The sequence below is a fragment of the Nannobrachium achirus genome, assembly GCF_963921795.1.
Source record: "Nannobrachium achirus genome assembly, contig: SCAFFOLD_132, whole genome shotgun sequence".
Classification (NCBI taxonomy): Eukaryota; Metazoa; Chordata; class Actinopteri; order Myctophiformes; family Myctophidae; genus Nannobrachium; species Nannobrachium achirus.
This window is the reverse complement of record NW_027665159.1, coordinates 149,028-173,040: the sequence shown is the minus strand read 5'-3', so window position 1 is coordinate 173,040 and position 24,013 is coordinate 149,028. Positions and strand designations below refer to the sequence as shown.

General features: G+C 41.0%; 1 protein-coding gene across 1 annotated transcript in view; it reads right to left on the bottom strand.

The window, feature by feature from the left end:
* Positions 1 to 5,596: 5,596 nt before the first annotated feature.
* Positions 5,597 to 24,013, bottom strand: part of LOC308280604 (von Willebrand factor A domain-containing protein 7-like) — a gene marked incomplete at both ends in the record, with an annotated part of 29,252 nt that continues 10,835 nt past the window's right edge. Inside the window, 9 exons of the mRNA XM_080754940.1 lie at positions 5,597 to 5,890; positions 8,521 to 8,655; positions 9,719 to 9,858; positions 11,814 to 11,960; positions 17,271 to 17,333; positions 17,540 to 17,627; positions 18,607 to 18,723; positions 19,410 to 19,531; positions 23,656 to 23,831. Coding sequence (XP_080611066.1) covers positions 5,597 to 5,890; positions 8,521 to 8,655; positions 9,719 to 9,858; positions 11,814 to 11,960; positions 17,271 to 17,333; positions 17,540 to 17,627; positions 18,607 to 18,723; positions 19,410 to 19,531; positions 23,656 to 23,831 — 1,282 coding nt within the window. The remainder of the gene's footprint in view (positions 5,891 to 8,520; positions 8,656 to 9,718; positions 9,859 to 11,813; positions 11,961 to 17,270; positions 17,334 to 17,539; positions 17,628 to 18,606; positions 18,724 to 19,409; positions 19,532 to 23,655; positions 23,832 to 24,013) is intronic.

The following is a 24,013-nucleotide window of genomic DNA, read 5'->3' as shown; positions in this document are numbered from 1 at the left end:
ATTTAAACAACACAATGATCACGTATTGTGTTTGGAAGCTGTTTACCTACTACATTAAGGACTTTATTCATTTGGAACAGAGGATATCCTACAGGTAGGAGGAAAGCAGAATGGACTTTGTTCAGTGTGTTATTGTCTCTGTTGTTGCGACTTGAGTTAAATAGCCCGGCAGCCCAAATTTACATATCTCTAAAAGGGTAACACTTTCTCAATGGCCAGGCCGCCTACTAGTCAATGAATGGAACTGGTTGAGCGACATTCTATAGGCCTATGGTCCTCTCCACACTGTAGGACTACTGCCCAGTCAGGCCTTTACACAATGGAAATAAGAGACTTTTTTTTTTTTTTTTTTTGGAGATTTTTTTTTTTTTTTTTGCCAGATCATTTCTCAGTTGGTAGGCGGTCGCCTCGTTCGCCTACCGCTGCCTACGCCCCTGGTGTCAAGTTGACCTAGGCTCTCAGAGGACTTCAAAAGAAGTTAACGACCATCAATTAAGCAGCTGCATGCGCATGATGCGCTGCTCTCCTCTCCTGCCAGAGAGGCACAAGTAATATAGTAACTAGGTGTTTTTTTGGCAGAGTAAAGCGTTACATATTACCGTTTTTGGCAGAGTAATACCTTACACTACTCGTTACTGGATAAAGTAATAATATTACAGTAATATATTATTAGTAATTCGTTACTGCCCAACACTGGATCCGTGTCAATCACATGACTGTAGAGACACTAGCTGAATTCCAATCCGAAGGGTGCACTTTGAAGTGCGCATTTGAAGGGCTATGACGTCACTTGGCCGTGCCATGTGTAGGGCTTGTCCTGTGAAGTGCACTCCACAGTGCCTGTGGAATGGGACAGCTACCAAGTCCATAGCCGAGAACTTCCGGTTGCAAAAATCATTCCTCCGCCATTTCTTCCTCCGCGGTGCTTTTAAACTACGTATTTTACCTTCTTAAACGTCCAAACTTATTTTTTTGTGAGGCGGAATTAACTTTTAAGACATTTTAGGATATTTTGAACTTTTTGGGGGGTCACCTAATAATTCACAGCTATTTTGACGTTCGAGGAGAATTGAGAACCAGCATCACTCGAACCGAGGCGGGCAGTGAGAGTCATCCGTCCAAGGCATTCGATCTTCGGCTTGGGATGAGCGTTGCATGTCCTGTTGCTTACCTGCTCTACAAGCTCACAACGCGGTGCACGCGTTGTGAGCTTGTAGATCTGCTGTTTTCACTAGTTTGGATCCAGGGCAAACTAATTTATTTTTTGGGTCACGTACAGGCTAAAAGGTTTGGGAAACACTGGCTATAGACCTATACATGATTGTGATATGATTTATTGTGGCTACAACTTTCAGACAACCCGTTTCAAATAGTTTTCTGTTGATTAGATATTAAAGAAACTTCTGTTTTTGGTTTTGTCATAATTAAAGGTCTGAGGTCTGACAGTCACATAACTGTATGATGAGATTGTTCTGAAGCACAAGATCATGAAATCAAATAACAGTTTATTAACACGCTCTATTACAATTCACACTGTAACAACATGTATCTCATGATATTCATATTATGCATAATGTAAAAGCGGCTTCGGAATTAACATCATTTCAGGTAATTTATTGACAGAGAGAAATATGAAAAGCCCGACCTTCGTTTTAAACAAAATAAAATGATTTGTATATTCTGTGATATGTTTGTGGTTGAAAATGTGTTTGCCCTGCCTTTCTGTCACATCACCGTAACCTGATCATCATCATTAATAGCAGCAATTTTAAGCAATACAAGCCCCAAAATAAAAATGCAACATTTCATATCATGGTCAGGCATAATTCATAGTAAATCATAAAGCAAACATTCAAATGGCTTCAACGCATAATGTACCGGTAATTCTTTTTACGGAAATATGACAAAGATCTGAAGCTTTATTTAGTTATTATAGTGAAGACTGAATGCCGAGTTCTAACCCACAGATATTACACTAGGATACTAGGCCTATAATCAAATGGACCCTAATACAGTATTTTCTCATTCTGAAGTGTGTGAAGGTGAGAGAATAAAACATTTCCACTAAATGTCATTTAGCTAGAGTTCCGAGCCTCTGTTTTGTATATTACAGAGCAGTGGAGAATAAAGCAAAAATAATTGTTCCCCCATCGTTAATGTTTATTTATTTATAGCCTATGCGAATTTAGGACTAAATCACACATAGCTATAGCTATTATTGTTTCACGTAGCCTATTCATAACATCTGTAATTAAGGGAAATACTCTATTGCCGATTTGATGTTGCCATATAGCCTAGTAGGCCTACTCTCTATCCATTTCTATTTACAGTTCATTCTGATGTTTGATTATATTCTGAATTGGTTCCTCGTTTATTAGTGGACACGTTCACACGTTGTTATAGGCTATAGACCTATGTTATTTTAAACAACACTCACATACCAAACCTGAAGCTCGAAGTTCTTTGCCACGGGAACTCAGTGGTAGTTAGATTGTTTATTTAATTGGAAATAACATAACGCACATATACAATACACTGGACAATTTGAATTAATAACGGTATGCTCAGTAGAATATGCAATGAATGGTATAAACTATATAACATGAGTTCGTCATGTTACTTGAAAACATTGAAAACAAAACATTCAACCAAGCATTATACAGAGGCAGTTTCTTTCATATCTAATCATATTAAGAAAACAATTTGATGGATTGCCTGTTAATTAAGCCACAACAACAAATCTGTCAGTCATGTTCCACCACCAATTCCAAGGGAGGGGAGCAGAGCCGTGGAGCCGAGAACAAGTTGCCTTCAGAGGGATTCGATGCGTAGAGCTGCCCGCCCCGAGACGAGACACTGCGGTTCTCAGAACCTTCCGACAACGCCGATCATATTTTTAAATAGGCTCTGTCATGATTAATTATGAAGTTTATACAACTAAATACTATACCTAAAACACCTTACAATTAAACTCTGTGGCACCAAACAAGAAGTTAGAGAGCTCTTTTGTGGATAAAAGTTTAATGCGATGGACAGCAGACACTGTTGTTTTTGTTTTGATCCGGGTTGAATCGTGGAGGCGCGTTGCATTGTGGAGTAGTGCACATTCCAAGGGTAGGTTACCCTAGGTTAACGCGGTCTACTAAATGGGACAGCACTAGGCGTGGCCCAGTGACGTCATAGCCCTTCAAATGCGCACTTCAAAGTGCGAACCCTTCGGATTGGAATTCAGCTACTGTCTACCGATTTGCGTGATTTTTGGTCAAAATCTGTAGGAGTAGTGTACAGAAATGTGTTTTGCAAACATCGGCCTCAAGGTGGTGCTAGAACAGGGCCATTAGAAAAATGTGGGGCAGAGGTTCTGAATTGGCATCCAAGGAGTGTGTGTGCTCATTTTGGCAGCGACCGGGCCAACGGTGCCGGAGATTAGCTGGTAACAAACTTGGAGGACGGACGCACGCACAGACGGACGCACGCACGCACGGACGCACGCACGCACGCACGGACAGGGGCGAAAACATACTCTCCCCCTGCCTTCGGCTGGTGGAGACAACAAAATTAAACTATATGGAATCTATGAACAGGTTGTGGGGCTCCCTGCTTCATCTCTCTCTCAACTAAGGGGTCCTCGGCCTTAAAACGTTGAAGACCCCTGCATTAAACATTTATGACGTTTATAACATTTATTAATGCATGATACGCGGGTGTGTAAAGTGATTGAATTTGGAATGAAAACAGTTTGAGCATATTGAATTGCACAAATAGATTTATTTGCAACAGCATTGTGTGTGCGTGCTGCATGCATGATTTCTCTATAATGCTGATGAAACATAATCAGTTTATGAGAATACATTTTCTACAGCAAAGACTAACCAATATCAAAAGGTAGGCAAGGGCACAGAAACTTGCCACACACACACACACACACACACACACACACACACACACACACACACACACACACACACACACACACACACACACACACACACACACACACACACACACACACACACACACACACACACACACACACACACACACACACACACACACACACACACACAAGGTCCAACTAGGGAACAGAAAGGAAAGAATGAAAGAAACCTGCCAAGGCAGATGCTGCCCCCTTGAGGTTGGTGATCGTTGCTGCAGCACTTAAAACCTTTCATTAATCCACCACTGAACATCTTACTGTACCATGAGCTGTTACTGTTCTGACTAATATAGTAATCAATCAATCAATCAATCAACCAATCAAAAACAACACACACACACACACACACACACACACACACACTCGACTCCCACCAGAGAAAGTCAAAAGTCAAAGTTGAAAAAACAAAACAAAAAACAAACGTTCTATTTTCACAATTTCTGCCTCTACATATTTGATAATTCCTTAAATTGGCACTTTAGAAATGTGAAGAAACCCTCTATACTTTATGTTGGTTTGTTTACAGTTGAGTGAGAAAACAAAGTCTCACATTAAGTTAATCATCTGGGGACCCCCCAAAATAATTGGGAGGGTCGTGTGTGATGTGATGACGTCATCAAACTATAAGTCGACTTCAACTCAACTTTTTACTGAGTCGAGTCAACTTGCAAAAAAGGAAAAAAATTACTCCCAAAAGAATCTGCTTTAAGTGGGATGTGAGGGGTCTAACTAGGTGTTTTTAATTATTCTGAATCCATTGCAAGCATTTGTTTTGCACAAAAAAACATTCCTTGGGCTAAAAATGGACCCGACAAAACCGTGAAAAGTGATGACTCATCACTAAACCATCATTTGGGGGGCCGTTTTTAGCCCAAGGAATGTTTTTCGTGCAAAACGTTTCAGTCTCATTCGTGCAAGTGAATGAGACTGAAAATTACCATTACCATCAAAGATTTTCCTAGAGATGTTGAATTTCAATCTTTTTTGCAGTAGGTATAGACACCTTTAAGAACACATTGGTGAACTACAGTTATAGGATGTAAATGCCACACACACACACACACACACACACACACACACACACACACACACACACACACACACACACACACACACACACACACACACACACACACACACACACACACACACACACACACACACACACACACACACACACACACACACACACACACAATAAATATATTTATTATCAATCACATAAACATTTGGAAGCATTATTACAGTACGATGGATTTCACATAATTTTTTCGAAGTTTCGCCTTCCAGGTAACTGTGTGACTGTTAATAAGGGGATTTCATAAGATATTTGACCAGTCTGCAAAGTAAATCGTTACCAAGAAATGTCTTCACCAATGTGTTTCTAAAGGTGTGTAATAATATGTACTAAAAGGTTGAAATTCAACTCCCGGGGGAAACCTCATGAAAATGTGTTTTTGTCCCATTAACTTTACTATACAGGAAAAAAAACAAATGCTTTAAGTAGCATGTGAGGGGTCAAACTAGGGGTTTTTCATGATGCTGAATCATATTAGTACATATTATTACACACCTTTAGAAACACATTGGTGAAGAAATTTCTTGGTAACGTTCGCCGATTTTCTTATGTTTCCCTTATTATGTTAATCGATTACTGTGTTACATACAGATGGAAAAAAGCAGCACAACGTAGTTGGTATCCGTGCCCCCTGGAGCCTCGGCCTCGATGGTTAACGTGACGTCACTTCCAGACAGTGTGTTCGGGGGGACCGTGAGGGTCACCGTACCCTTGGCACTGCCTCCGTTTGGAAGGAGGAGGCTGGTGGGTGAAGTGGAGTCAAACCCACGGTCATTGGTGGCTCGGATGGTGACGTTTCCCCCCGTGCCGTTAGTCGCCACGGTGAAAGGGACCAGGATCGGAGTTCCTGGCTCTAAGATGCCATCTGAGTCAGCCTGAATGGATGGAGGAATGATAAAACAGTTACTGTGAGTCAGTGGTGTAAAGTAGTACAAAGTACATTTACTTAAAGCTATAATCTGTAACTTTTCCAATAAAACAAATCTTAAAACTGTCCTAACTATTAAATCGCTACAGTTTTAGAATACCCACTCCGTGAATTTCAGCCCCTAAAGCCTTCTGTAAATATGTTTTCTATGATCCTGGCCGGGGACCGGATTTCGCGACAAAATTACGTCATCTGCATCTTTCCGTATACGTTGTCTCCAGATCATACACTACCGGCCAATCACAGCGCGGATCATACACTACCGGCCAATCACAGCGCGTCTTGCCGTCTTTTCAGGAAGTAGCTTGCCCAGCAACAGTGTTTACGCTGTTGTAGGAGTCTAGCCTGTTACTCCCCTGTTACTGGTCGCAGAGGAACGCAAGACCCCTCTACGGATTCGTCTCGGCGAGACACAGGCGTCGCGGTGGTCTGCGGCCCCGCTCCGGTTCACCTGGCGACCCCGGGTGAAAAACAGCAGAAAAAAGCAATACCGCTACTGAACAGTAGTTGAGCAACTTCCAGAGTATAGCTTTAAGTACTGTACAACTTTGATGTATCTGTACTTTACTTGAGTATTTCCAATTTCCAATACTTTTACTTCTACTCCACTACATCTCGGATCCAAATGTTGTACTTTCACTCCACTACATTTATTTGAAAACTTTCTCAAAATGCGTGAAAGTTTTCACCTTGAGTATCTTTGGTCTGCAAATATTTTCTTTAATGTTGCTGAGATCAAATCTAGAGTTGTCTGCATGTATCTGTTCTTCATTAGTTTACATCGTTTTAACTTGCTATGCATGTTAGTTCTGTTCTGTAGGCAATGTCAAAGCAGGGGTGCCAAAACGGTTCAATTGTAACACAATTTAACATAAATATCATATTGACATATTTGACATATCGGCCAGTCAGTCAGCTGACATTCAATTACAGTGTATTTTAAGTCAGATTAGGAATGTATAACATGTTGCATTAATCACGCTTGCTATTTATTTAGGTAATCAATGTATTTTCCCATGTAATTCACTCAAAAGCTCTGGTAATATTTAATATTTTCCTAAAGTATGATGATATAGTATCTTATCACATCCTTGGTATGTAAACAATGCAAAAGAGTTGCTTGAATGAAATATAATTGATTTAAACTAAAAATGATTTGTTTAATGCGGTTCACATGTGTTACATGTGTAAATCATGCCGTTACAATTAATCCCATGTGGGCTTCAAATGTAACATCAGAACAGTGTCCAGTTTCGGTTTAATAACTCATGACCTGTTTTATCAATTGAAAAACCTTAAGTGGTTGATGATAGCAAACATGTGTAGGTCCTTTGCCTGAAAATATTATGTAGGTAAAAGAATCTCTGAGTAAAATATTGAAATGTGAAAAAAACTTTACAATTGTGCAGGCTCTCCACTTTTTACAACACTGCCGTGAGTTGTGACAGTCAAGCGCTTTTCAAACAGGATATTGAATCTAACCAGAAAGGTGCAATTCTGGGAAATTGCAAGTATAGTTGCAAGTCGCATTGATGGAGTCTCAGAGAATACACTGAGAAATCATTTCCGTCTTACATTTAAAATACATATTGTGATGACACGTGAAGCATGACCAATCCTGTCAGATTTGGACATTATGTTGACCAATAAGAAAGGGACAGAAAAAGGACTTCTGGGGTTACAGAAAAGGTTAGAGAAAATGTCCTTTGAACTCAATGGACTTTTGGGGTTACAGAAATGTTTACTCTAGGCGAAAGGGGGGGTGTTGTCTGGCCCTGTTGTCCAAAAATCATGCAGATCGGTACACAGTATGTCTGTCTGTAGCCATTAAACGAAACAGGTATTTCTTACATTGATGCTCCTACATATTATCATGCAAGCACCAGTTAAAGTTACTTTCCATCCCTCATATACTGTGTGCACAGTGGACACCCCATAACCCACACACTGCACATCATTTCGGAGCTCATATCTTTGAACGGGTAAGGGCTATGTACACAGACAGACAGACAGACAGACAGACAGACAGACAGACAGACAGACAGACATATATATATTTCCTTTTCAATGCTTCTATAGCAGGGGTCTTCAACAGGGGGTCCAGGACCCCTAGGGGGGCCTCAGAGTTACTGCAGGGGGTCCTCCAAATCTTTGTGTGATAGAAACCTTTTTCTTTTCTCTCCTTTGTTATATTAACCACTTGAACCCTAGTGTCCATATTCTGAGAACATTAGGCACTGATGATTGTGCTGTCAAACAAGGTTGTGGGGGTCTCTGCTTCATCTCTCTCAACTAAGGGGTCCTTGGCCTGAAAAGGTTGAAGAGTTTACGCTGGTGTTACTGACCACCATGATACTGACCACAACCAGCCCAGTGGCCTTGTGGTTAGCGTGTCCGCCCTGAGACTGGGAGGTTGGGGTTCCATCCCTTGCCGGGTCATACCAAAGCTCGGCAAGGCTTACTTGCTGATGGATGATAGTATTGTGTCAGTGTCCCTCACTGACCAAACACATTTCACTTTTATCATTGAAATGGGAAAACCATTGATTTATGGAGTGACGGCAGGGACTCACTCACCGTGACAATGAGGCTGGAAGCCTTCAGGTTGGTGGCAGACTGTCTCTGGAACGGAGCGGAGGCTCGGTACTCTCTGCTGCCGCCCAGCCTCCCCTTCACGCGCACCACAAACTCTGTTGACGGGACCCTGTCTACCTGGACCAGTGGTGGGAAAAGTACTCACATTTTTGACTTAAGTAAAAGTATCAATACTGCAATGTAGAAATACTCCTAAAAGTCCAGAATTCAAAATGTACTTGAGTAAAAGTACGAAAGTATTGGCAACAAAATGTACTCAAAGTACCACAAGTAAAAGTACAAAATGTTTGAAAATAGCAGATCTACAAGCTCACAACGCATCGTGACACGTTGTGAGCTTGTAGATTGGCTATTTTCAAATGGCCATAGTATAGAATAGGGCTAATTAATGTATGTTTTATTATAATATAATAGCTAAAGTGATTAATGTATGTTTCATAATAATATCATTTATATCTGCAAGTAACTAGTAACTTAAGTTTTCAAATAATTGTAGTCGAGTAAAAAGTATAATATTTGGATCTGAGATGTAGTGGAGTAGAAGTATTGCAAATTGGAATGACTGAAGTAAAGTACAAATAACTCAAAAGCGTACTTAAAGGGATATTTCACTTTCAAAAAAAACTTTTGGTAATATTATCATCTAATCAGGCTTTTATGAACACCCTGAAAAGTTTTTAATTAGCTTGTTTCAATATTTAGATATTTGATGTAAATGTTACCAGGCCCTCCAGGCCCAGGGCCTCTCCCCACACACACCCATTGTAACTTCAAACTCCATTTTAACCATGATAGATTCATTAAAAACACCCATCATTTTTTCTGGTGACTCATACTACCCTCCTAATATGTGAGCAGGCCGTGCTTTTTCGACAAATTCTTTCATTTATTTTTAATAATTATTTTTTTGCATTTAATTTTTTCCATTTTCCCAAATAATTATTAAAAATAAATGAAAAAAGTTATCGAAAAAACACGGCCTGCTCACATAGGAGGGTAGTATGAGTCACCAGAAAAAAATAATGGGTGTTTTTAATGAATGGTTTAAGGGAAGTTTGAAGTTACAAAGGGTGTGTATGTGGAGAGGCCCTTCCACTGCTCCCCGTTGAAAGTGGAATATCCCTTTAAGTACAGTATTTAAGTAAATGTACTTAGTTACTTTACGCCACTGTCTACCTACCTGGACTAGGTAGTCTCCATCCTCCTGTAAGGTCACACTGCCGCTGACCTCCCCCGCCCCTGACGTTTCCACCAGAGACACCGCAGTGACCTCTGCTGAGTCACTCCCAGTGACCGACACCACCAATGAACCACTAACACCTGCAAAAGGGTGCCAAAAGGACTATATCAATAAATTGTTGTATTTTGAAGAGAGCAGACAAGGAGGACAATACAGTGAGCATACCATCCTAGTGGCAGCTTTCCAAATCTCTCTCTCCTAAAACATACAGTATATGAAGTACAATATCACCGTGGGTCTCGTTGATTGGTTCACAGATCATAACAAGAATACAGAGACACATAGGGTCCTGGTAACTTTACACAGTGACATACAGTATAACCAAAACATGATTTCGTAGTCAGAGTAATCAAAGTCGCCATGACCTGTACTGTAATTCCAGACAGTATTTCAAAGAATTTAACCTTTATGGCCATATGAGCCTCATGCATGAATCATACATTTATGTATCATAATTCATATCTACCACAGTCAATGTTGATTTTGTCTTTTGAATACAATGTTATTTCGTTTTACTCACGTTTTAGTCACCTGAAAGGTTTTAGTTTTAGTCTAAATATCAAGATTAGTCGGCCACAGTTGATTTTGTCGTCAAAGATGTATTTTGGGCAAAAACAATTGGCGGGCCTTGATGGTGTCGAAATGCATGATTTTACACTTGATTGCATGCTGAAAATAGATCTACAAGCTCATTTGTACCTTTAATGCCTATATACTGTACTGTCAGTCCTTGTCCCTTTTATGCCCATATTTGGAGATCCCTGATGTCATCTATGATGTCAGTCATCTCCATATTTGGGAAAGGTTAAATGTGGACAAGTACTAAATATATTGTGTGCAATGTGTAAATATTGGTCTAATGGTGGCGCTATAGGAAAGGCTTTGGAGTCATCAAAATCGATAGGTTGTAAGATGTCAAATCCATGGCAATCTTGTGAAATGTAATGAGAGTAAAGCATTGAAAGATTGAAAGAACGGACGGACGGAAAGACAGGCATCGCCATCCTTAGAAAGTTATGTGATGGGCTCAGTTCCTGAAAAGTGACACCAACAACCAATACAGAAAATATATAAATATAACTTTCTAAAAATATAACATATTTCACCAGCCATTACCAGCTCTGGGACGCGTCTCTAGAACATCATATCCTTTGAAAGGGCCCTGGGTCAATTCCACAAAGTCAAACAGAAAGTCAATGTCACTCTGACCTGAAAAATAAAATAAAATACAAATAAATAATAATACATGAAAAAAGTATGTGCTTGTGACAGGTGCATAGGAGAATTCGACAGAGACAGTGTGTGGGAGTCTTGAAAGATTCTTGAGAACACTGATAAAGCATGGAGGCTCACTTTAATCTTGGGTAGACCAAGTAGAGTGAGTGTAATGGCCCTACTGTAGAAAAACCCTTAAGGTATGCCTCCAAACAGCCATGTGATGTCTTGCATAGCATAATTTCACAAACAATTCATCAAAAACAATGCATAACAGCTAACTCACCAACATTCCTTGGAAAGCTGCTGCTTATTGCGACCGAAGGTCGCAGAATACCATCAGAAATGTCGCAGCTTGTCTCCGTCTGTCTGTGTCAGTAGTTCAGTCAGTCAGTACACATTTTACAGTATTGGTTCCCTTGAATGGGTTTGCTGCTCTGACATCACGCTCTGGCTTCATGTCCCTTTTATGCCCATATATAGTCGACAATGTGATGTCAGAACATGCCCATATGGGCATTCACAGATCACACTTGCAAATTAATTACATCCTTGTCTGTTCTATGCCCATATATGGAGATCCCTGTCCTGATGTCATCGATATTAAGGGCATATCTCGGAATGCCCATATTTGGTAATGCCCATATATGAGCATGTTCTGCCAATCTCAACAGGCACTGTTGAGATTGGTAACCGGTCCGATATACATCACTGGTCAGATAGCCAAGAATTGGCGCGACCTCGCCCTTCCACATGTCGCCCTGAGGCGTCTTACTAGTTTATTAAGTTCTCAAAATAGGTAAAAGCCTCTGCACGTCACCTATGACCTTCAGAGTGTAGGGCTTTGTGGACACCATTCGTATCTCCCAGGATCCCACATGTTTGTTTAGCCTCATGGTTATGAAGTTCCCTACAGTCTGGATGGAGCCCAGCGGTCCTGTGGTATCAGCACTGCTCTGAGACGCTCCTGTGAACACACACACATTGGAAACAAACAGAGTGCAGCAGGGGCGTCAATTGGGTATGGCAGGGGTATGCAGCTGCCATACCCTGGGTCCGAGGGGTAAAATAAAAGTTACTTTTAAATATAAATCCATGAATGTCTCTTTTTCTATCTGTGCTGGTTATTATGTTAAATTACAGTAAAATAACTACAAATACAACATTTTACAAAATGGTCACTATAACAAGGTATTATAATTATATTCTCCCCATCTTGACAAAATGGTATATTCCCAGGTTCCGCAGGTCAGCTGCACAGGTGCAATGCATTATTGTTAATTGTGGCACGTTTACTAACATGCCAAGTTTAGCTGCACTTGAACAACCGTTCCAGGCTGCCATATCCAGCCCAAGAAACTGTAGAAACAGGGTGGAAAAAAATAAAATTTACTTCTTGAAATAAATATATCATGCCTGTTGCTTTAAGGTATGGCAACATGACTGGTGTCTTGCACGCGACACCAGTCATGTTGCCATACCTTAGCTTTTTTCTGAACTGAAGCCACTGGAGTGCAGTGAGTGGAAGCAAAGAACTGACCCTTTTCACCGCAGCCATATTGACGTAAATAAACTTGGCACTGCCCCTGCAGCCTGAAATCACTTGCACACTGATCTGGACCTGATCACACAATGAATGAATGACCTTTATTTATATAGCACACTTCACAGCACAAATGCACAGAGTGCTTTACAGAGATACACAGTAAAAAGTAAGCTCTACAGTTGCAGAGAAGACACCAATCAATAAAAGAGAATAAATTGAAAACACCTAACAGTAACAGAGAATACACAAGAACAAAAGAACAGTAAAATCAGGGATGCCTATAAGTGACCAAAGGCCTGTCTGAACAGGTGTGTTTTCAGATGCCTCTTGCTCATTTAGTGGCCGGCCTAAGCCCCATAGGCGAACTCTCTATATGCGCAAGCCCTGCGCAGCTGTGACGTGCACAATGACTTTCGTTTTGTGCGTGTCATCACTATGCGCCGGAATGCCTTGGCTTCCATTACCTCTAGGCTAATGTTATTGCTAGAAGCATTTTTCGGCTATTTTGCCGCGAATAAAGGCTCTTCCAGAAAAGCATAGATTCAGAGAAAATGGGCTTTAAAGTTGGCTGATTGCATTGGATTCAACAGAATATATCGGCAAAAAGAGACGGTAATAACGTTTCCAAACGTAGGCGGCCGTCGGATAGGGTGGCCACCAGCAAGACCTCAGAAAGGAGGACACTTTTCCGGGGCGCGCTGTATGGGACCCCCAAAATGATATGTAGGCCAATTTAGTCACGGACCCCCTTCTCAAAATATTTTGTGCCAGCCAGGGAACCACATATTAATCCAGATTTGTACACTTTTTGAAAAAACTAGATCAAGCTCATAGCTTGTAGATCGGCTATAAATAGGTTAAGTGGTTTAAACTTAGACTGGGTAGCCTTCCTCCCTTATTTATGCACCCAAAGACCCTTCATGAATTATGTTATTTTATGATGGGCCTACACTGTATATAAATAGTTTTTTTGCAATTATTCTTGGGTTAAATTGTTCCATTAGAAATCGAATCCATGTGACTGGCATATCAGAAATAATATAACCGAGAGAGGGGAAGAGAAGGGGAGACTTGTGGATATATTGGGTACTGCTGCAGCTGCAGTTATTTTGTTCACAATTGGGGAACAGGCTAGGGATCCCACGGGGGATATGCTTTGACTGCCTGTCAGGCAGTCAAAGCATGTCATTGCGTCCTACATGTCATTGCATATGGCATTGCGTCCTACTGTACCTTCCCAGCTTCCCTTTGCTGACATCAACCCGTTACCACAGCAGTGCAAAGTGCATAATAATCGTCAAGTATGTGCTTCTTTATTAACTTATTGACCTTGTTCCATTGTTGGCTAAATTTCCTTCCATTTCGGCGTCTTTGGGCAAACCTTGACGTCGGTTTGCATCTAACAAGTGTGGGAGGAGCGAGCGACTGTAGCGTCCAGTTGGGAACGAGCACTAAACAATGCACTCACGTAGCACGCGACATGCTGCGGTGCGGTGTCGCGCTGTGACCGTGAGCTTGTATATCTGCTATTTTTCTATACCAATGAATAGGCTGGCTGCAAGCTGTTTTAGACCAAAGAAACGTGAGAATTACCGTGATATGCAAATGTAAGCCAGCAGGCTGGCTGGCTGATAGTGGCACTGCACTGGCTGCGCAGAGTCAGACCTGTATTCTAACGGGAGATTTACAAAAGCCGGACAATAATGCGTCCGGCCACAGGTTGAGCTGGGAGGAGGACAGCAGGGTCAAAAACCGGACTGTCCGGCCAAAATCCGGACGTATGGCCACCCTACCGTCGGACCACCTACGGATTCAAGATGGGCTCACTGTAAGGACCGAGTTACAAAAACAACGCTGCACGCTAGAGCCGAAGTAGTTCGGGATCGGCACCTCGGATTGCGTCGCTAGCCGACAAATTGAGCCGAACTAGTTTGGGATAGGCACTAGAAGAGTTAAAGGAAGCCTCTGAGTGGGACGTTTTTAGGTCCAGGGGGAGGGCGTTCCGGAGCTTTGGGGCTATCGCCTCAAAGGATCGGTCGTCCTTTGCTACTAAATTGGTCCAAGGGACCTCAAGTACTTCCACATTCATTTCTAACCATACTGTAGAATTAAGTCATACATTCTCAAAAGTGGGTTTACTTTACCTGATGGGTTTCTGAGAGTGAAACTCATGGAGCGTCCTGTGATGTAGATGATTAGGTTTGTAACCGATTCATCTACTGAGAAGGTGAAACTATCTGGCCTTCCTGGGGTTCTGGCAGCTTGCAGAAGGGTCACCTAGAGTAGTATAGAAACAAAAAAAAACGATTCATCTATTCCATTTCCTAGTAACAAGTAAAACGCCTTAAAGGGCCACTTCACCTCTGGGACAACTAGATCTTATTTTATTGTTGTTTGGGACACAATCAACACAATCCTGAGTTATGTTTTGTATTCAATCTGTGTTTTGAGATATTTTAGTATTTCAGCTGTGCTAGTGATGCATTTTGCATCATATGATGCATTTTGCATCATCATACTGCATCATATGCAAAATGCATCACTAGCACAGCTGAAATACTAAAATATCTCAAAACACAGATTGAACACAAAGAATAACTCAGGATTGTGTTGATTGTGTCCCAAACAACAATAAAATAAGATCTGGTTGTACCAGAGGTGAAGTGGCCCTTTAAGGGCGAGAAGTGAGGGTAAACAACAGAATAAAAAAAATAGTCAGTGTAAATCTGACAATGTACACACACACACACACACACACACACACACACACACACACACACACACACACACACACACACACACACACACACACACACACACACACACACACACACACACACACACACACACACACACACACACACACACTAGCCCCTTTCGGGACCCAGTTTACCTTTTTGAGCGGTGCAAACCGCTCCTATACATGGCTGTGCGTGTGTCCGTAGCCTTTTTCCTCAGCGTTATGCCATAGTAAAATGTGTGTGCGTAGCATCATGTTTGTCTAGTGATGTCATATGTCTTATGTCTGTAGCCTTTTTCCTCAGCGTTTTGCCATAGCAAAACGTGTGTGTTTATAGCCTGTACATCCTAGACTTAAATCCTAGTCTGAAGATGTTATGCAAGCACGACCACCGCTCACTTCACATTGGGTGTGATTTTTTTTGTATTGGGAAGACGGTAACCTGGGTCCCTTGCTCTTTAGTCCGATATTTAGCAGAGTAGAGTTAACACAGAAATCGCAAATTTAATGCAATTTCCGAATAGTAAAATATAAAATATGGCTAGCATGATCAAGAACACAAGATAGTAAAAGGCACAAAGCAAAAGGCTTTAGGTCCAGCTATTTCTGTTATAGTTCCCCTTCAAAACTGACGTCAGCACCAGGACGTTGCTGAGAAATTTGCTGAGTGGGCGGGCCTTGAATAGGGCTAATTGATCCTCAAAAAATTACGTAACTTTCATCATCAATGATGTAACTTTATTAAATACTAGGGTAACGTTTCCACTGCCATTGGAAATTGATGGAATCAATGGGAATCAATAGGGAATCAATGGGATAGGGAATCAATAAAATAGGGATTAGTGTGGTTACCTGACAGGGCAACACATTATAGTTCTATCTAGGGAAACTTCATAGACTTCTAGGGTAGAAGCGATATGGAATCAATAGGGAATCATTAGGAAATCAATGGGAGTGGGAATCAATTGGGAATCAATTGGTGGAGCTTCACCTGACAGTTAGCTTACTGTAGAATATAGTCAGCAACCGTCAGCAACCACACTTGCAATTTCCATTTGCATCTTCCTACTTTACAGTTATGTATGCGATAACGTCTTGCTGCGCGGCCATAATGACCAAGCAGCAAGACGTTATAGCACTTATTACCCGGCTAACACATGAAATTTATAATTTGACTCAAAACAAAACAAAGTATTTCCTTGTTTACAGACGGCTGAAAGTGCGTCCCTCCCAGCGCAACACGGTCGCCTTGGAAAACAAGGAAGTGCTGATCAAATAGAATCCATTTCTTTTACTGCGTCATCTATTTCTCGCCTCAAATGTTTTTAAAAACATTCTTCAGAGCAACGTTTAGTTGTAAATGTCGCTGTGTGTGTGTTTACATGGCAGACATGTTGGATACGGCACTAAATCCACACAGTGCAGCCTGAATGCAGCAGGTGTCCTGAGCCTTTGATTAGGCAGCGGTGAATTATAGAGCGGAGCGGTCATTATACGCCTATAATTCACCGCTGATTTCAGCGCTCGACCAATCAGAATCAAGCATTCAACCAAGCCGGGTAATAACATTCATTATGAACCAAGTGTCGATATATCAGTGATAAGTATATGCCATGAGAGTAGTTTAACACTCAAATGTTGGAGATATTCTGTTTTCTTTCACATTTAATAAATAATGATTTTTAGAAGATTACAGTACCAGTGAGGCAATCTGAGTTCCCAGAGGTTCTTTTTCTCGCCACTAGGGGGGCGAGAAGAACCTCTGGGCCAAAACTATGATATTCCTGGGCAGGAAGTTGTCCCAGGCTCAGAATCTGAGCTGGGACAATACAGGAAGTAGAGCCCTGTGCAAACCTTCAAAACATTCAGAACAGAAACCAACCAAAAACACTACAACAATATGCAGCCCATGTTTCAAGGTGAATCCTACCAGACTACCAGTGAGGAAGCAGAGGACTCCGTAATGATTCTCATGGCCTTTGGCAGCTCACTCTTGGTGACTTCAATAGCGTGTCCCCCAGACGCCTGAGCCAGGTCTCTGTAGATCTGGGCACCTGAATCACAATCAGCGTTATCGTCACATCACAGGTTCAAAGTGGGATTTGTTTTTGTTCTATCGTATTGTTATTTCCATAGTAACCGTGGTGGAAAAAGTACTCACATTTTGTACTTAACTAAAATTATCAATAGGCCTACTGCAATGTAGAAACAAGTAAAAGTGCGGTTTACACATAGTACCTGAGATAAGATAAAGATATACCTGCCCGGCTCTTGTGAGCCATCTGTACGCCACTGTCAGACCGTCTCCGGCGACGGAGCCCAAACACGCCGGTTAGCATGAAGTTCACCTGCAAGCAATTATTCATGTAGATTAAGATGTGATAGCTCTATTTTAACCCAAACAAGACAATACTTAATACAGGGGTCTTCAACAGGGGGTCCCGGACCCCTAGGGGGTCCCCAGATTTACTACAGGGGGTCCTCTTTATATTAACCACTTGAACCCTAGTGTCCATATTCTGAGAACTGTAGCAAAAAAAAAGCAGATCTACAATCTCACAACACCTCGTGCTGCGAGGCATTGTGAGCTTGCAGATCAGCTATATTCGTCAACGAGGTCTGGTGTAGAGGGGAAAAAGAGCAGACCAAGTACAGAGTGAAAGGTCAAGTTTATTAGGTAATGACAGCTCAAGTGGTTAAAAATCTGAAAAGTGAAAACACAAATTGACATGAATCCAATAGCCTATACACTGATGATTGTGCTGTCAAACAATGAAATTATATGGAATCTGGGGATCCCGGCTGCTTCATCCCGCTCTCAACTAAGGGGTCCTTGGCCTGAAAACGTTGAAGACCCCTGACTTAATACTTAAAGAAACTTATAGGAGCTTTGGCTTCAGTTGGGGGGGTTTAAAGGACAACTTAGTTTTTTTACAACAAGGGTTCATATTTTAGATGACTTATGGGGGCTGGTGTAAATAGTAACAAAGACATTGCCGCCTTATTGTGTCTAAAATGACATATTTAGCCACTTGTACGCATGCCCCCAACCACTGAAATCAAAATACTAAAATTGCTAAAACAACAGAAAGCAGTAAATGAAAACATGTTAACAGTCATCTTTTCTTTTCTCTAATTACAATCTAAAATATGAACCCTTGTTGTAAAAAAAAAAGGTTTTCCTTTAAAACCAAAAATATGACACACACACACACACACACACACACACACACACACACACACACACACACACACACACACACACACACACACACACACACACACACACACACACACACACACACACACAGTATCTATGGCACACACCACTGTCTTGGTGCTCTCAATCAACGCGGTCAGAGTGCTCTTCAGGTGGCCATCCTTAGCGGCGGCATCAGTAAACAGGAAGATCTCAGAGGTTGGAGGGGAACCGGTTATAGCCAGCTAGATGAACAGAATACAGGGTATAGCAAGGAGCATCTTCAGTTTAGCCATGGTTCATAGAAATACAATCTGCAGAAAAGTGTTGATTTCGTCGACTAAAACTATGACGAAAAATGTTTGTCGACTGTTTTTTTTTTACTGATGAAAACTAAATACAATCTGCAAAAAAAGTGTTGATTTCGTCGACTAAAACTATGACGAAAAATGTTTGTCGACTGTTTTTTTTTTACTGATGAAAACTAAATAAAAACTAAGCTGTGATGACTAAAACTAAGACTAAATATGTTGACAAATTGTTGATGTTGACTAAAACGGGAGGGACTAGTGGAGAAGAGAATCATTTTATGTTTGGTTGCTCTCAGGTGTTGCGTGCTGAAAACAGCCGATCTACAAGCTCACTTGTAGATCTGCTATTTTCAGCACACAACCAAGTGTAATATCTGTCATTACGATGCCATCAAGGCCAGCCAAAATACATTTCAGTTGACTAAATCAAATGTAGATTTAGCCGCCTGAAATCTCTAAAATTATATTTAGTCGACTAAAATTAGACTAAAACTAATACTTTTCAGGTGACTAAAACTAAATTACATTGTATTCAAAAGACTATGACTAAAACTAAAACTAAATTTGCTGTCAAAAACAACACTGCTGCAGAACAAACAGTGAAGCAGTCCACACTCTACCTGAAGCCCTGAAAGACTCATCTCAGGTAACTCATTGTTCACTCCTTGTAGTGTCTGTGTCAGTCCATTAAGGTGAGTTTTGAAGACGTTTGGATCGGTGGTCCTTATCAGTGGCCCAAAGTCTAACGTTCAGAGTAAGGAAGAAAAGAAAGTAGCATTTTTATTCAAGTTGTCTCAACTCTTGAGGCGTGAATTATGAGCTGTGTTAGGAGGACAATTGAATACTAACACCACTGTCAGACCACAGCAAAATCAAAGCCTACCAGAACAGATCAACCCCCAATCACGAAATGTCAAAACCAAACAAGCTACACAATATTGACAACTTTACAAATGGAAGGAACAAAGTGCAGAAGCTTTCCAGCACGCGATTCAACAAAAACAAGTGCAATCACTATTAGACAAATTCCTAAAAAGAACCTTCCTCGCCACACCTGAAAGTGTAAACGGGGCAGTAAAAGCCTCAATAACATATTCGACCTTACAGCCTCATTAGCAAAGCTAAAAACCCTCTCAGAGGAAAACAAAGACAACACTGACAATTGGTATGATAATGACTGTAAAAACCTAAGGACATTTATCAAATCAAAAACAAACAGAGAGCCAGACAACCAAAATACACACCTATAATACTGTGAAACATTGAAACAGTATAAAAACACTAAGGGAAAAAAAGAAACCAGCTACAAGATATAGAGGACTCAATAATGACAAACAACTTCTGGGAAAATTGGAACAAACTAAACAAACAACAACGGGATGAGCTACCCATCCAAAATAGAGACATATGGGTAAACCACTTCTCAAAACTCTTTGGCCCAATAGAGGAAAACGAAGAACAAAGGCAAACACAAGATAAACTGAGTCAATCATAAGACTAAAATATTGTAGAATTACTGCAGTACAGCTTGTGCAGCAGCATTCTTCTGAACTTATCTGAAGAAAAACATTGTTTACCCTTTTTGTAACTCAAATAACTGGTCACCATTGACTAAAGTTGTTTTGGAGAATTCCGGAGGAATGCTTTTCTTAAAGGACAATTCCTCCCTAAAGATCACTTCTAGGCTAATTCTCCTACGTATATTGATCCAACATGACTGTCCATGGGGTCTATTAGGCAGAAATGTCCCTATTGTCCAGTTTCCCCAGCAGAACCCAGCAACTCTCATAGCATTTTACACTATTTGTTGCGGTCAAAAGTGATTTCTTTTTTCATGAATGTGTTATAGCCGGGGATCCAGTCCCTCAAAATGGGAGAGGACCTGTGATGTTCTGCCGCACTTTTTATTTCTGTTTTATCTATTAGTTTGGTCATTAAAGGGCCACTTCACCCCTGGGACAACCAGATCTTATTTTATTGTTGTTTGGGACACGATCAACACAATCCTGAGTGATGTTTTGTGTTCAATCTGTTTTTTGAGATATTTTAGTATTTCAGTATGTACTAGTGATGCGTTTTGCATCATATGATGCAAAACGCATCACTGATGTTGATCGCGTCCCAAACAACAATAAAATAAGATCTGGTTGTCCCAGAGGCGAAGTGGCCCTTTAAGTTCCACAGAATGACAGGCCTGCTCTGCCAGAAACATTCGTGAAAAAAAGTTATGGCCATTATTTTGTACCATTGACTCCACTACACAGGAATGGACATATATTATAAAAAAGAAAATATCTGCTTTAAGTAGCAGGTGAGGGGTCAAACTGGAGGGTTTTCATGATTCTAAATCCATTGCAAGCATTTGTTTTGCATGAAAAACATTCCTTGGGCTAAAGTGTGAAAAGTGATGACTCATCACTTTTCACAGTCATCACAGTGATGAGTCATCACTTTTCACACTTGTGTTGGTTATTTCTAGCCAAGGAATGTTTTTTGTGCAAAACAAATGCTTGCAATGGATTCAGAATCATGAAAACCCTCCAGTTTGACCCCTCACATGCTACTTAAAGCAGATTTTTTTTTATATATATATTTCCTTTTCGTGTGTAGTGGAGTCAATGGTACAGTGAATATACAAATGGCCCTAACTTTTTTTTGCGATGTTTCCGGCAGAGCAGGCCTCTCATTATGTGGACCTTAATGACCAAACTAATAGATATAACAGAAATAAAAAGTGCGGCAGAACATCACAGGTGAGCTTTTAGGCATGTGGATCCCCGACTATTACTAGTTGTCATTACAAACACATCCATGCCTTGGTTAGCAAGCTACTAAAATCTCATAAAATCATGTTTTGGGGTGAGCATTCGGCACAAAACTGCCAATCAAAGTGACTGTACTGGCCAATCACAGGGCATCTTTTCCAGGACTTGGTAAAACATATACAAGCATAACATCTGTTTAGCAGAGTGTGATGGCTTTTGTGGGACAATGATGGCATGGATGTGTTTGTAATGACAACTAGTACCACATTCATGAAAAATAAAAATACTTTTGACCACAAAAAATAGTGTAAAAGTGATAGGCTTATAGGCTCCACTCTAAGCTATGAGAGTTGCTGGGTTCTGCTGGGGAAACTGGACAACTGGGGCATTTCTGCCTAATAGACCCCATGGACAGTCATTTGGGATCAATATAAGTAGGAAAATGAGCCTAGATGTGATTTAGGGAGGAGTTGTCCTTTAAGGTAATCTAATGTTATTCCATCCATTAACCAGTGGTGGAGAAAAAAAAGAAAAAAAAATCCATTTCTAGCGAGTTTGCTCTGATCAGAGGGGTGGGATTTAACGGCAGTTCGCCTCCTTACGGCAGTCCATTATTGACAACACAACACGCCGTGGATATATCTCTGCCATTATGAACAGGGACGTGCTGGGCCCCTGATTCAGCCCGGGAAAAAGAGTTGGAGAGGCCCTCATTGCGCGCTATAGCGCTGCTGCTACTCAAAGATTTGGCATTTCAGATCATGACAAGTGACAAGCCAGTGGGCCAATTACATGAGTTATATTTCGTCATTGTCGGGTGGAAATCTTGTATGTCCAAAACCATTTAAAAAATTATTTCAACTAGTGAAAACAAGCACACAAGCAAACAAGCACTGCTGTTTTCACTACTTTTGTGCGACAGCCTTGTATGGTGAAGCAAGGCTTTGCGAATTTGAAACTTGGAGATACGAGGTTTCTGCCCGACAGTGACAATTTACTTTGTTGGCCGCCCAGCCCCCAAAATGGAACGAAGGCCGACATATTATTTTTTATTTTTTCCTAATGGCCGGCCTGGACCGGCCGGGAATGAATCGGCCGTTCGGGAGTTGTCCCGCTTTTCCCAATGGCCAGCACGTCCCTGATTATGAAGGACATACTGTATGTAGACCAGAAAAAGGAATCGCAGAGCGATACAAATTAGCCCTTAAGTTCTGTTCAGATTCACTACACCTTCGTTCTGTTCGGGTCATTTTGACCCGGTGGATATTTGGTTTAAAAAAAACAACACTAATATAAATTTTAACTTAACAAATCATCATGATACATTGACTTTGACTCAATACCAAACAATTCATATGATATATTTGGTAAATGTTTGCATTTCTGCTTTGCTATATCACATTAAACACTGAAAGAGCTAGGCGTTTTTACTGATTTAGCTGAAATCCATGTAAAAAAAACTACTTCATTTAATACTGGGCAATATTGCTCATGCTTATAGGAAGGGGGGGAGGGTTCGGAATGGGGCTTCGGAAGGGGGGTGTTAGAAGTGGGGGTGACTGTGTGTCTGTGTTTTGGCATAATACTGTGTATTTCTGTGCTTCCGGGTCAAAATGACCCGAACAGCACTTAAGGTTCAAAAAATATGAGGGGGGTGTAGCATGGGTGTAGTGCAAAAATATTTTTTTTACATGTTCATCTCAGAAGAATCTTTAAGGCCAGTGAGTTTCAGGTGGAAACATTTTTAACTTCTACCTTTTTTTTCCAAATGAAAATGTAAAACGGGTCAAAATGACCCGAACAGCACTTAAGGGTTAACGATTTGGGTAAAATCACGCTCGCGGTCAGAGCTGCCGAGGACTCGAGATGAAAAAAATAAAAATTTACCGATTGTTCTGGGATATCATAATATCAGATTAACGTGGTAAGACAGCTATAGCCGGATGTCTCCTTTAAACTACTTTTTTTCGTCATTTCATTTAATTAAAATGTTTTACTTTAAAATAGGCTTTTATAACTCATTCCTCAGCACATGCATTCCCTGGATTCTGGAAGAGAGACAAACTAAAATACAACTCCAGCTATGGCTTAAAGATCCTACCCGGATCTCGAAAAGGAACAAGGATGTACAACGAGGGCTCGTCCTGTGTTCCAACTTTCCTGTCAATAAGAGAGAACGTCTCCGTCTTCACCGCCTCAATGTCATCTCTCATGCTTGGTGTGGCGTCGATCACAAAACAGAGAGCTTTGTTGGATCCCTTGGAGATCCCCATCAACCTGACAGAAGGGGCGAAAGAAAGACATGAAAACACTAGTCTAGTAGGAAAGGGGGGTCCACGCGCCTAGGGTGAATATCTTTTCACCACCTGTTTTTATATTTTAAGATTCTGCCAGGTAACAAGCTGAAATATCGTCCCAAGGGGTTCATTTTTAATGATTTCTTGCACCTACCCATTCAC